The sequence below is a fragment of the Erpetoichthys calabaricus genome, chromosome 9, assembly GCF_900747795.2.
Source record: "Erpetoichthys calabaricus chromosome 9, fErpCal1.3, whole genome shotgun sequence".
Lineage (NCBI taxonomy): Eukaryota > Metazoa > Chordata > Cladistia > Polypteriformes > Polypteridae > Erpetoichthys > Erpetoichthys calabaricus.
This window is the reverse complement of record NC_041402.2, coordinates 160,513,845-160,528,712: the sequence shown is the minus strand read 5'-3', so window position 1 is coordinate 160,528,712 and position 14,868 is coordinate 160,513,845. Positions and strand designations below refer to the sequence as shown.

Genomic DNA, 14,868 nt, shown 5'->3' with positions numbered 1-14,868 from the left:
ATTATGTAGACCTGAAAAAGATGGATCAAATCCCATAATTGTACCACTCTGTCAGATACCGTAGTTCAGCACTTTCTGTTTCTTTTAAATTTTATAACCCCAATTACACAGAGTGAAAGAACAGGCAGAAAAGAAAATATTGCACATATACTTACAGTATGTGTTACAGATTGTATGCCAAAAACAATAAACAAAGTACAAATAGATAGATAGATAGATAGATAGATAGATAGATAGATAGATAGATAGATAGATAGATAGATAGATAGATAGATAGATAGATAGATAGATAGATAGATACTTTATTAATCCCAAGTGGAAAGTTCACATACTTCAACAGCAACATACTGATAAAAAACAATATTAAATTAAAGAGTGATAAAAATGCAGGTATAACAGACAAGAACTTTGTATAATGTTAACGTTTACCCCTGAGTGGAATTGAAGAGTCACATGGTGTGGGGGAGGAACGATCTCCTGAGTCTGTCAGTGGAGCAGGACAGTGACAGCAGTCTGTCGCTGAAGCTGCTCCTCTGTCTGGAGATGACACTGTTTAGTGGATGCAGTGGATTCTCCATGATGGACAGGAGCCTGCTCAGCGCCCGTCACTCTGCCACTGATCGATGGGCGCTGAGCAGGCTCTTGTCAATCATGAAGAATGTGAGTGTTGGCAAAATAATGCAACCAGATAACAGGTTACCAGAAGGCTTGCTGATTTATTCATTAGCCTCTGGTCAGGCCTGGTCTGATATGGCCCTTGATCCTGCATTGCCTTTGAATGGAATGGCAGCCTGGCCTGTCTGAATATGCTCCTTATACTCCTCCATGGATGAGCTGAGCTTCTTTGTTACCTCTGTCTTTATCTTAGCCCAACGTCTTTAACGAAGCACCTGGACCAATAAGATAAGCCAACTCCCTACTTCATACCAGTCCTGTTTCAGCACAATTCAGCCTCATTCCATCCACAGCAAGATTATCCTTTTAACTCAGCCATTTGTGTTACCCCAGTTTAGCTGGACAGAGTTTTTATCTATATTAGTTTTAACCTGCAGTAAATGCATCAACTACAAATTTTATAATAATTTTATTTATATAGTGCCTTTCTCATGCACAAGGTGCTATATAAATAAAACTATTATATAATCCTAATGACATTGGCCAAGTACAAGTTAGATTCATCTTTCTCTGACTCTGTATAAGAAGAAGTGGAATAAATGTTAATGGAAAGGCATTTTGATTGATTTATACATTAATAAATGTACAGAATTATATTCAGTAGAAAACAAAAGTAATATTCTAGATAGTCTGTGAAATGCTTCCCCCACAAATGCTTGGCTGGCGAATGCTGCAGGTTCATATATACTTTCACTGCACTCATAATGATGCATAAAAGCCATCTACAAAAAGCATCTGAGCCAAGTAAAAATTCATCAAAAAGCAAAGTGACCACAGTCATCAAATGTCAATTAAAGAAATAAAGTAAATCATCTGTGACCAAAAACCACAAATGTCCTGCAGCTTGCCATTTCTGGTATTGTCCCCAGCCTCAGACTGTTACGCTAATGCTCTTCAGTTTTACCTGCTCACAGTAATCTGAATAATAAGTACAATGATATCAAAAGAAGAGTTAAGAGCAACTCTCTTAGAAGTTTGCCTAGTAGTCACTTCATCCACTCAATATATATATAGCTTCTAAAAAAAGTATTCCCACCTTTGGACATGTTCACATTTTATTGTTCGGTTGTGTCATTTTCTTACCCACTTAATCAGACCAGGGACGCTTGTGGAGGTTATTGGATCTAATCTCAGGTAGCAAAGGGCTCAAGGCAGGGACCAATCCAGTCCATCACACACACACACACACACACACACACACACACACCAAACACCCACCAGGGCAAATTTAGCATCACCAGGTCATCTAACCTGCATGTCTTTTGGACAGTATGAGAAAATCTGAGCACCTGGAGGAAACCCAGACAGCCACAGGGAGAACATCCAAACTCCATGCAGGGGGGATCCAGGAATGTGAATCCCAGCGTCCTAACTGCAAGACAGCAGCACTTCCACTAGATGGCCCCATTTTATTTTTATGCAATATTAAACCACAGTCCTTGTAAATGTCGACAATAAAATCAGATCTCTGCAATGTGGTCCAAATTAATTACAAATAAAAAACAAAAAAATTGTAAGAAAGTATTCCCAGATGTTTTTACTGTATACACAACTGATTTACCCTTTTGTAATCCAAGACCCACATTTTAATTTATGATTATACTGCTGTAGCTCTTATAGCAAATATTATGCTGTAACCTTGGTGGTAAACACCTTTTTATTTTGGTTGGGTTTTTTTTTTCATTTAAAACAAATGTGGAAAAAATTAACTTTCTTACCGATATATGGAAGAATCACAATGTCACACAAGACACTGTAGCTACTCTTTTTCCATAACACTGAGTGATCCCATAATTATTATCCATCTACTTGATCTGGACAAATATACGGGATTAACTAAAATAATTTAAGGCATGTTCCAGAATGTTCAGCTGTTACACAAAATTTGTTTAGTGATTTTGTCTGTGATTTCCTTATTTGCTACAGAGTAAAAAAGCTGGACGAAAATTCTCTAAGTGTGGTGATTCATTTTTTTTTTGCCAGAGGCTGTATAATACCACCTAATAAGAAAGTTAGACTTTAATTTTTACCTGGAAACATCTTGAGTAATTATTTGTTAGCCAAACTCACAACAAAATTAATTAAGGGTATTAATATTTGGAAATTGGCAAGAACTGCTTTATTTTGAGATAAGAAGCCTCACACTCTAATTTGAAATCAGAACATTTCCCAGGTTACTAAGCAACCCTGTAGTTTTAAAGCAAAAATTTAAAATACTGTGTATAATTAATGGTGTGAAACATGACTTATAGGAAACAGCATTAACCCTAATTAAATAAACATTTCTAAATAAGAACAGGCAAATATCAAGTTTTCTTTTTAAACGATTATTCTGACAAGTTTTGAATGAGTGAAAACTTTTTGGAGAATTGCAATAAGACAAATTTGTAATATTGTAGTTTCAACCATACATCCTAAATCGGTTGATTTTCCTTGGGCTTTTGATATCAGACAAGAGCACTACACCGAGCACTACAATGCTATTATTTGTTGGCCTTAGCAAGCAAGAAAGCCAAATGCAGGCAGCCTTCTTTCAGCACCATGGAGAGAGGGCTGGATGCACTTTACAGCAGTGGTTTGAAGTTCAGCCCTGGGGAACTGCTGTGATTGGTTGCAGGTTTTTAGTCAGTCATTGTCATTGTTTAATTGGTCATTTTTTCTTATTCTGTGTTCAGAAAAGCTCAATACAAAGAGATGTACTGTATATTTAAATGAAGTTTAGAAATATTGATGATTTGCCAACAACTTTAAATAATTAACTCCCTTGTGCCATTTTCCTAATAGGTCCCAATTTTTATCCTAGCTTGCCCCTTAATTGTATCCTAATATAGATATTTAGTATTAGTGGAGTAGACATAGGGGCCAGCAGCACTGAATACTGAAAGGCTGGAGCTACTTCAGTACCTTACCCACTACTGTGCTCATTAGTAAATAACAGATTAAATAACAGGGACAGCTGGGATAGTGGAATGAAAATGATGATGATGATGATGAAAATTAATATTTTTAAATCAGCATAAGAAAACCACAATATTTGGTCATGCTTGGGTTACACAATTGCACAGATTCATTCAGGGTTTTCAAGAAACATAAACTTTATTAGTAAATAGCATAATAACGCATAAAGCAGAGGATGTCTGGGGGAGAAGTGAGACAAGGCAATAAGCAAAAAGGACAGGTGCTGTACAGGCTTTTAAATATATGAAGTGCTGCGCGAGAAGCATATCACATGACACAGCAGCAGCAGCAGCCCAGCATCTAACAGAGCAAAGAGGAGGCAAACTGTATTTGTTCCCATTGCAACAGTATTCAAGAGGGGGCCTCAGAGGAATGACCCTATCCTCCAGGGGTATGCAGAGCCCCCTTCTTCACAATATACAATGTAAATATTTGGTACATTCCAAAAAAAACATAGAAAACACAGTTTTATGATTTCTGGATTGACAACATAACAGAGAAACGTAATAACGACTTGCTTAAAGAAATACTGTTCTGAAAAATTATTGCTTTTTTTAAATATTGTTTATATTACTTACCCTATGTACTCTAGATTGTAGTGATGGCCAAGAAAATAATGTTAATCTCATGTGTTCATGCAGAACAAATGAAAAATAATCTTATGCTGTAATAGAGGGTAATGATGTCTGTACAATGGAAAACAAGGTGAAAAATGTCCATGTTAAAAAGAAAAAAAAAAAACTCATGTTGCTAGTGTCACATAATCCACGTGTCCTTTATCCAGTAATATACTGAACACATGCGAACCACATGCACTTTTTAGTTCAAATATTATTAATTATTAACTGTTACTTCTAGAAAAAGTGAACACTGCAAATGAGAAATACATTCCCATAATTCTGTGTTTTGAAAGTGTAGACCTGCCCCAAACCTCCTCCCGTCCTCATTGGTCCAGTGTCAGTACCGCCACACAGCTCCATGAGACTAGCTTTAAATCTCAGGCTCATCTATTGGCCATAAGAAGTGGACGTTTCTCCCGTGTTTTTCTGTGTTGTCATTCAGTTACTATGTTTTTCCTCCCGCATACAGTACTAAAGACACAACTGTTATATTAATTTGTGCCCCATATGAATGATTGTGTATATTTTTGAGTGTCCATATTAACAGACTGCTCCCTCCTCAGAGTTGGCTCTTGCATTATGTCCAGTGTCACTGGGATAGAGTTCAGCTGCCTTCAGTTACCCTCTAATAAGAGAAGTGAGTTTAGAAAATTGAGGGATGGATGGATGATAACTTTGGTTAATATAAAGATTAACAAACAGTTTGAAATGTTTTCAGTTATTTACTTTCTGAGGATAGAATCAAAAACAATAGTAACATCTGATTTTCAACTACACATCTTAAATTGGACAATTCCTTCCGGGGTTCTTGGCAATTGTTGATCTTAGCATAAAAGTAAATTACAGTCCACCTTCTTTCAGAACCATGGAGAGGGAGAGAGAGCGAGAGATGGATGAACTTAAAATTACAGCGTCATTATTTATGAGGTGTGATCAAAAAATGCAGTGAATGTTTTAAAAATGTTTATTGCAGTAGAATTATTAGTCACACTCAAAATACTCTCCTCCACTTCGAATGCACTTATCCCAACACTCCTGCCACTTTGTGAAGCAGTTCTGGAAGTTTTCTTTCGAGAGTGTCTTTAGTTGGGCTGCTGGATGTCCTCAATGGATTGAAATCGTTTGCCTTACATGATCATTTTCAATTTATGGAACAGCCAGAAGTCGCATGGTTCCAGTTCCAGTGAATAAGGTGGATGCGGACTCAGTGTAATGTTTTTATTCAACAGAAATCGTACTAGAAGGGATGTGTGACAAGGAGCATTGTCACAATGAAAAATGAAACGGTTTCAACATTTTCCTCGGTTATTGAAGTTGAAGGATGTCCTGATCTTTTCTCGTCTTCAACCGAGTCAGATCCATTACGAAATTGATCACACCACTTGTAAACAGTCTTAATTGTCGGTGCAGTGTCACCATAAACCGATTTTAACATCTGATGGGTTTCCTGAACTTTTTGCAATTTGAAACAGAATTTCATGTTAATACGTTGCTCGATATCCATTATTAACGACAAACTTGAAAAACACACTTGAACTCAACAGTGGCTCACAAACGACTGACCGTATCAAACAAGTTGAAACTTGCCACAAACTAGGCTCTAGGATGGGCATGTCAGAACCTGCATTGAATTGTTTTGCGCTACTGTTGGATGGTGCTCTGCATCAACATTCACCGTACTTTTTGATCACACTTCGTATATTACAGTTTTATTGTGGTGAAGTAAGAATTACACAATGTTGTACTTGGTTCCTTGGTCACTGCCATTTAGGTTCTGGCTCTCCCTAACCCAGTAGGTTCACTAAATGAATGGGTGAGAGTTAGCTATGTGCCAAGTGCTACAGTGATGTTAGACTCACTCACTCAGTCAAACATCTGGGTGAGAGTACTGGCTCTCTGTGTGGAGCTTACTTGATCTCTGGTTATCCATGGCAGGTTTCTCTGGATGCAATTTTTCCATTCTCAGATTCCAAAGCTGAGAAATTTAGGTGATTAACTGATTGTAAATTGGAAGTGTAGAAGTATCTGTGAGTGTTCTTAGCAATGGACTGGCATCTGGCCAACCAACCAACCATTTACCAACCCGCTGAATCCAAACACAGGGTCACGGGGGTCTGCTGGAGCCAATCCCAGCCAACACAGGGCACAAGGCAGGAACCAATCCTGAGCAGGGTGCCAACCCACCGCAGGACACACACAAACACACCCACACATCAAGCACACACTAGGGCCAATTTAGAATCGCCAATCCACCTAGCCTGCATGTCTTTGGACTGTGGGAGGAAACCAGAGCGCCCGGAGGAAACCCACACAGATACAGGGAGAACATGCAAACTCCATGCAAACTCCATGCAGGGAGGACCCGGAAAGTGAACCCGAGTCTCCTAACTGCGAGGCAGCAGCGCTACCACTGCACCACCGTGCCGCCCCATCTGTCCAATATTATTTTAAAAATTATTTACCTATACGTAATTTTTCTATTTTACCACAGATCATCATGCCAGAACGTTACAAAAGCCAGACTATGAGTAATGGATTATGATTCACAGCCTCATGATACTGAATTCTTGCATTTTAATTAATAGAATACGTCACCAAACTTCAAAGTAAGAACTTTTATAGGTCTTGTACTGGTTACTATCTACTGTTGCCTGGAAAAGTTTTTGTTATTTCTTACATGTTTAAACCCAAGAATGATGTCTTGGTATGCAGTTTTGCTCTGATTGCCACATATGTTTATTTGAAATTGTCCCTGCTTGTTTTTCAGCTTTTTTCCAAGTGCCTTTACATTTTTGTCATCACTTCAAATAAAATCTCTTTGCATGAGGCTGATTTATTTTCGCATCAGTCATACAGTGCGCTACAACTGGTGACTTTAACTGACATGGTGTAGGTGTGCAAGTGAGTGTTCCCCATGAAAAGCTGATAGATCTTTCTCTACCTTGCAAGTTGTTTTCCAAGGATATGTTCCAGCTCCATGTTAAGTGTAATGAAGATCTGAACTGTGAAAGAACCAGAAATTAAATAATAATCAATTTGTTACTGTGGCTGGTGAGTCTAACTACCGTACATACAGGCACGCTTAATTTACTCTTACAAACATAAAATGTGTTCTTTAAACATGCTGCAGACATAAATATTAATTAAAGTCAAATATTATATAAGAAGAGAGTCAAGACTGAGGGAAGCCAGTCAATCATCAGTCTGTCTCCTTGTCGTAGTAGGAATGATAGCAAGCAATGATTTGATCAAGATTAGCAAATAGAAATGTTCTCTTAATAGATTAGACAGTCAGGGCAAGGTAACACGTTAGTTTAGGTACTGGAAAAATGCATCTAATACTCATATACAGTTAGTAACAAGAACTTAATGAAAGTTTCTTTGCTCTTAACAACATTTACAAAGCATCAGTGAAGTGGTTATTCATCTCTGTGCAGTGAGCCTTCGTTATGCTGGTAAAATTACTTGTGAATATGAAGGATTCCCAAATCTTATACTGAAGTATGCAATATTAAGAGGAATATGTCTCACTTATCCCACCCCTGATCATTTCATAGTGAAGATAGTAAACCACATTGCAGGGATAAGCACTTTATCGATGCTTTGTAAGTGTTTTTCCGCCCCTCGTCATCCTGCACTCGGCTTGCCACACAACTTCCCGACTGGAAGTGAAGAGGTGTGATTGAAGATTGTGCTCCCTCATTACCAACGATATCAACAATTCCATCTTCTTCTTCTGTAAATGTTTAAGAACAAAAGAAGTCTTTGCTAAGGTCTTTTTGCATAATAGTATATGACTAATAGATCCATCTTTGCAGTTCCTGTTACCCATGAATAATTAGAATTGTTATGACCGATTCAATACTTTCATAGACAAAAGGAACAAAACAATAAAGCATTATTCACTACGAATATGCTGTACACTGGTGATCTTGATATTTTCCTGCAAATTTTCCGTGCAGCCGGCTTAGGTGAAATTTTTTTTTCCAGCATCCCATAATGCTTTGCGAGACCAACATGACATCACAGCACAGTTGCAGCCATGTGCAGAACTTTTAGAAACGTCTACTATAAGACTGTTGCCGAGCTTCCTACTCATGACAGTGATCAGTGCTCTAGCCGGACTTGGTGCTGACATCATCCTTGTGTAAAACAAAGCTCTGCGCCATCATAACATGTTTGTATCCACAATTCAAGTTGCTGGTTGCTAGAAAGTTTTTGTTAGAAAACAGCAAACAAAATGAATAGACAGATTTTCATTCCCAGCTCTGAGTCCATCTTTCATCTTGATGACCACGTCCATCCTGTTCACTTTCCAACTAGGCCCAAAACTTTTGAAATAGTTAGCCTGTTTAACCTTCTTTTTAGTGCCTCAAAGTATGAGGCAAACCCTTTGTGGCAAACAAATCCCAGAAAATTCACCCAATACTCCATTTTCATATTACAGTGTAAGAGGAAAACATTTTCAATGTTCATCTTTTAATCATAAAAGTTGAAAAGAAAAAGATCTTGCAGATTTGAAAGGAAATGGAATATTTTTCAAAGGCTCCTTGGGTATTTTGAAATTCCGAGGGAACCAAAGCCATTTATTTCTAATTATTTTCACTTTCTTGCCTGTTATTACTTTTCACCCAGCACATATCACTGCTCATCTAGTTTCACTTATTATATTCTAGCCAAGGCAATTCAAAATATGTGAATATTATATTATTAAATATTTTCCCTTTTTTGAACCTGTTATTCTATTTAATCTTTTTTCTCCCTTTATTTGCAAAAGATATAAGTAGAAACTTTTGGAGCAAGAAAGGGATTTTATATCTCGTGGACTCATTTGCTTGCTATCAGTTTACACAACATACTTTTTGTTCCTAAGGTGTAAAGCCAACAGAGATATCTTAAAGGAGCCCCAATTAGTCTGCTTAATGAAGACTCTGTGGCAGTAGAACAAGAGAGAGTTAAGCAAACAGCTGTTTTCAACCAAGGCTGACTTAGAGCAAGCGAGAGAGAGAGTTTACAAGGAACTTGTTCTGTCAAAGACACACACTTGGGAAAGGTTTTCAGATGAGAGTATGCAGCCCTGGAAAGCCAAGGACCCTGACTGCTGGAATGCAACCCACAAAATGACTGCAATCCTTGTTGCTTCTTGAAGTGACCATTTCCATACAAACTCTGAAATTAATTCTGTTAGTGCTCTTTTTGGATGTACATTGGATGAAACTGACCATTTAGGCTTGATTGAGCAACTGGCACTTTATGTTCAACATGTCTTACATGCCTGACGTTAATCACAACAGAGTAATCTGGGACAATGTGATCCCTAGTTAAAAATGATTGTGCCTTTCCTATCTATCTATCTATCTATCTATCTATCTATCTATCTATCTATCTATCTATCTATCTATCTATCTATCTATCTATCTATCTATCTATCTATCTATCTATCTATCTATCTATCTATCTATCTATCTATCTATCTATCTATCTATCTATCTATCTATCTATTGTGAAGGACAGCCGGGTCCCATGCCCAGCAGGGACGCCCCTGCTGCATCTATTCCGGGGGAGCCACCATGGGCAGCTCAATACCTCCCCCGGGACGCTTGGTGGCAGCCTCCCTGGTGGACGATGATTCCCCAACCTGGCACAGGGCTCCATGGGAGATGGAGTCCTCCACAGCCTGGTTGGGGGCTTGGATGGCCGCCAGGGGGAGCTGCATGGACTTTCCAGCCCAGCTGGTCGACTCGTCAGCCCCACCCGGAAGGTCAATTAGGACCAGGTAATCAAGCACCTGGAACGCTTCCGGGTGGGGCATAAAAAAGGCCAGCCACCACCACTCGAGAGAGCCAGAGTCGGGAGGAGGAGGACTAAGCCTGAGGAGGAGGAGTGGTGGTGCTGAGGTGGATAGAGAGAGAGTATGTTAGTTGTGATATATTCAAGAAGTGCTTTTGGGACTGTGTTGGGTCTGTGGGACACGGGGAAGGCGTGCCCCACGGCTGAAGAAATAATAAAGAGAGTCTTTATTTAAGTACGTGCCTCTGCCTGAGTCTGTGCCGGGTCGGGCGCTATAAAGCGCCTTTTACACTATCTATCTATCTATCTATCTATCTATCTATCTATCTATCTATCTATCTATCTATCTATCTATCTATCTATCTATCGTGAAAGATATAGGCACTGTCGACCCCTTGAACCCTCAGACCAGACGTCAGACACCAGGTAAACGTCCAAAAATTAATATTTATTATAATAATAAAGTGCACAAAGCACCACCATTCCACTATACTCAATAACAAATCAATAATCAAATAACAATAACCAATACTCAATCCTCCACTCCCGGACGCTTAGCCACCCTGCCTCCCAACTCAGCTCAGGATAAAAATCCTTTTTCTTCACCCCGGAAGCACGTCATTCCTTGTGTCGCTGTGATTAAGACGCACTTCCAGGTTATGGTGCAAATAATCCCTGGGCCTCCCTGCAGTGACTCCTGGTGGCCCCTGTGATATCCAGCAGGGCTGTGCATTAAAAGTCCACTGTCCATAATTCCCTGCTGGCATTCGGGGTAGCTCCATGCTGCAAGGAGGGCTCCATCTGGCGGCCTGGGGGTATTGGCCGGGATAAATAGCCGGCCATATCTCACACTATCTATCTATCTATCTATCTATCTATCTATCTATCTATCTATCTATCTATCTATCTATCTATCTATCTATCTATCTATCTGTTGCGGAGGAGCCAGCTGACATAGTTAGCCACTACAGTCCATTATATTTAGAAACGCAGTGTATTTCAGGAATACAATACAATACAATTTATTTCTGTATAAAACTGGATTGATGTCACAGCTGGGATGAATGGCATTACCTTTCAAGTTAAGTTTCAACAAGAATATAAACTGGATGACAACCTTCTAGGACTGTATGCTTCCCTCATACACTAGGTGTCAGTGTTCCTGAGACACCCATGCACACACTCACAGGGCATACTGGGAATTGTAGTCCCACTGAGCAGCCCAGTTGGGTTCCATGGGTCGCAAGGAGGCGCTGCAGGGAATATACAATACAATGCAATACAATTTATTTTTGTATAGCCCAAAATCACACGAGAAGTGCCGCAATGGCCTTTAACATGCCCTGCCTCATGACAGCCCCCCAGCCTTGACTCTCTAAGAAGACAAGGAAAAACTCCCAAAAAAAAAACCTAGTAGGGAAAAATGGAAGAAACCTTCGGAAAAGCAGTTCAAAGAGAGACCCCTTTCCAGGTAGTTTGGGCATGCAGTGGGTGTCAAAAGAAGGGGGTCAAATACAATACAATACACAGAACAGAACAAATCCTCAATACAGTATAAAAATAAACATTTTAGAAGTACGGAGCAGAATTTAACAGTAGATGATATCACATAAGAAGATTTGGATATATTTAGAGTCCTGGAGACCTCATCCATCAAGCTGCCTTCCCCATTTGGCCATTCCACGGCTGAAACAGCGCTTGGCCAGCCAATCCGATGAAAGGACCCCTCCTTCCTATGATTCCTGGGATCCTCCATCAGGGATGACTTTACCTTAGGCAGGCAAAACAACTTGACAGGTGGGCCGTGGCACCAAGTGCCACATTTGAGTACCGAGAAGAGAAATAGAATAGGTGAGGGTTAGTATCCAATTCTAACTATCATGCTACTTATGTTTTAGTGCTAATGACTAACAACAGAGATGCAGTCTGTACAGAATCTTCAACCACCCACAGGTACTTTAGTTTTAATTAGAATAATAGAACTATTTTCGCCAAATGGATTAAGTTTAATATATTTATTTATTTGTATTACATTCTTCAATATGTGAGACTCTACGGCAAAATACAATTACATACTTTACAAGTTTCTTAATTTATTTCAAAATTACTAAATACTTCATAGACTTTCAGCAGGTTTTACTCCCTCGGCCCAATGGCATGTTGTTCAACAATAGTGCAATCCCACATTGGAGCGTCCATGTTCATTTGACATTGGCTTCAACTAGACTAATGGCAGAGTGCCGCGCTGTGAGTGTTTGAACTACCCATAAGCCATCATGAACATGGTGTACTGTGTTGTGTTAGCTTCTGTCTATTGCAGTAACCACATAATTTTCAAATTCTCTTCTATTCTATCTATCTATTGTCAGTTATGGTTATGAATATGGTTAAGGTTACAGTGAATAAAAAGGATTTTTTTTTCTGGCATGTTTTCTTTTTTATTTCTTTTTTTTCTTTTTACTATTTTCTACAGTTTAGAATAATAGTGAAGAAATCAACACAGTCAAATGAAACATTTGAAATTATGACCAAAAGTGTTAAACAAATTAAAGCACTGTTTCAAGAATTGTACTGCTAGACCTATTTTTGTGTTTGACATTTAAATAATAATAAAAATGTAATGAGAGAAAAAGAAAAAATTTAAATGTTGTTATATTTTATATTCTTCAAAGTAGCCACCATTTGCGTTTGATATAAACTTGCTGGAGAACTTTCCATTCAATAAATTGGCTGTGTTTTTATTTCAATTTTGCAATTGTTCTTCGTTTTGTTTTGTTTTATTGCTATCATTGTGCCATCATTTTCTCACTATTCTGTGGTTGTTTTTCATTGCCACAGCCATATTGTTCATGGTAATGAAAAGTGTTGCCGGTCATGTCAGTGTTGTGTGTAATGTCACATGGGAGTGGGCTTGTTGTCATCACACTCCCATTTATAAACGGTGGTGGCACACAATACTTGTCATCTTTGCTTTTGGAATATTTAAACACCAATCTTTGTTGGTCGGTTGTTGTTAGGGGAAAGATTATCTCCCAGTCCAATAAATAAAAAATAAAACTTTTCCCTCAAATCATTCAACTAATGAAAGAGCTTGATGGTTCTTGTAACTAAACCTGAAGAACCTTTCGAAGTTTTTGCAATTTTACAGATTAACGGACCTTCATTTCTCTTTGCTGATTTGAGCTCTTCTTGAAATAGTTTGGACTACTGCAGCCATATGCAATGGCCTTCTACTCGCCACAACACATGTGCCTGGCTCAAACACATGAATGAGAAATGAAGTTGTGCACATTTACCTTTAAAGAGATACATATAGGGATTAAAATAATATCAGCAATGGAGTTCAACATTCACTAAAGTTATAAATGAAAGCTATTTCTTGGAGTGATTTCAAAAATATTTTCAATATTAAACATGACATTTTTTGCTTTCATGAAAATTCACACCAGGCTCCAAATTCATTATTGGTATTATTGTCAGAGACAAGTTACAAATATTTAAGCCTGTAGCAGATAGAGGCGTGGTCCACCTCTTGAACCCTCAGGTACCACTCTGAACACCAGATGAAAGTGTAATCACTATTTATTTTATTATTACACGGTGCACAAAGCACACTCCACTCCACACTCATAAACTACAAATTCTCACAAATACAATACTCTTCCTCCTTGCCCAGACACTTAGCCCTCCTACCTCCCAGCTCAGCTCAGTGTCTGGGCTTTCCCACAGTCCTTTTATATCCCCTGACCTGGAAGTGGTTTCCATCCAAACCCACAAGTCCTTATTCCTTCCGGGTCAGGGTAAACAGCCCTTTTCTTCAGCCCGGGAGCACGTCGTTCCTTCCTATCACGTGATGATGACGCACTCCCGGGTTACAGGGCACATAAGAGCCCACTAGCCCCCCTACAGCGACTCCCGGTGGCCCCCAAGGTATCCAGCAGGGCTGTGTATACAAACTACAAAGTCCATGAGGCCCTGTTGGAACTCGGGGCACGATCATGCTGTCCGGAGGGCTCCTCCTGGCGGCCTGGGGGTGGCGACCGGAGTCTGTAGCCGGCCATCCATCACAAAGCCTTTAGCTAAAAATGTCTTTAAGATTAGGAAAACCATACAATTGAATCAAGGCTGCCCACATTTTTGACAGTTAGTAGGGTGCCAATAGTATGTTGTATGTGAAGTAGTATGTGAAACAGTATGTTTCAAAATATTCAAAATCTCATGGCAGGCATCTGTTCTTTCCTGCCATATAAATGGCGGTCTGGTTTAAAAAAATCAACTAGCCCACTTGGCACCATTGACTTTTTTTTCTCATTTTGTCTCTTTGCAGTTCCTCCAGATGATCCCATAATCAATGGCGGTCCTGTTATCAGCCTTCGGGCTGGGGATCCTCTCAACTTGACTTGTCATGCTGACAATGCTAAGCCGGCAGCTTCTATCATTTGGATCCGCAATGGGGAAGTACTCAGTGGAGCCACGTACACCAAGGTACAGTAACGGTTACTTATGTGACTGAATACACTCCGTTGAGGATTGGTGTACTAGACGCTAATACTCGTTAATGTTGTAAGAGATTCCTCATTTATTATGAGAGTCATGCAGCTAAAAGCAGGGCCCAAAAATTGTTGGCTTGCAGTTGCTGAAATAGCTATCAACTTAAGTAATGTAAAAACTGCTTTGATTAATGTACTTTTGTTAGTTGTTTGTGAGGGGTCTAGGGTTTATTGTAATCAGATTTCTTTAAACATAAAATGTGTGAAAGCAGACCCAATGGGGAGTTCAAATATGCGGCATGGTGAAGTCTGCCCATCTGTATACAAGTAGCTAA

General features: G+C 39.2%; 1 protein-coding gene across 4 annotated transcripts in view; it reads left to right on the top strand.

Moving 5' to 3' along the window:
• kirrel3b (kirre like nephrin family adhesion molecule 3b) overlaps positions 1-14,868 on the top strand; it is a 971,552-nt gene that overhangs the window by 703,407 nt on the left and 253,277 nt on the right. For all 4 annotated transcript variants that reach the window (XM_028810345.2, XM_051932391.1, XM_051932392.1 and 1 more), the window contains exon 4: positions 14,371-14,528. In XM_028810345.2, coding sequence (XP_028666178.1) covers positions 14,371-14,528 — 158 coding nt within the window. The remainder of the gene's footprint in view (positions 1-14,370; positions 14,529-14,868) is intronic.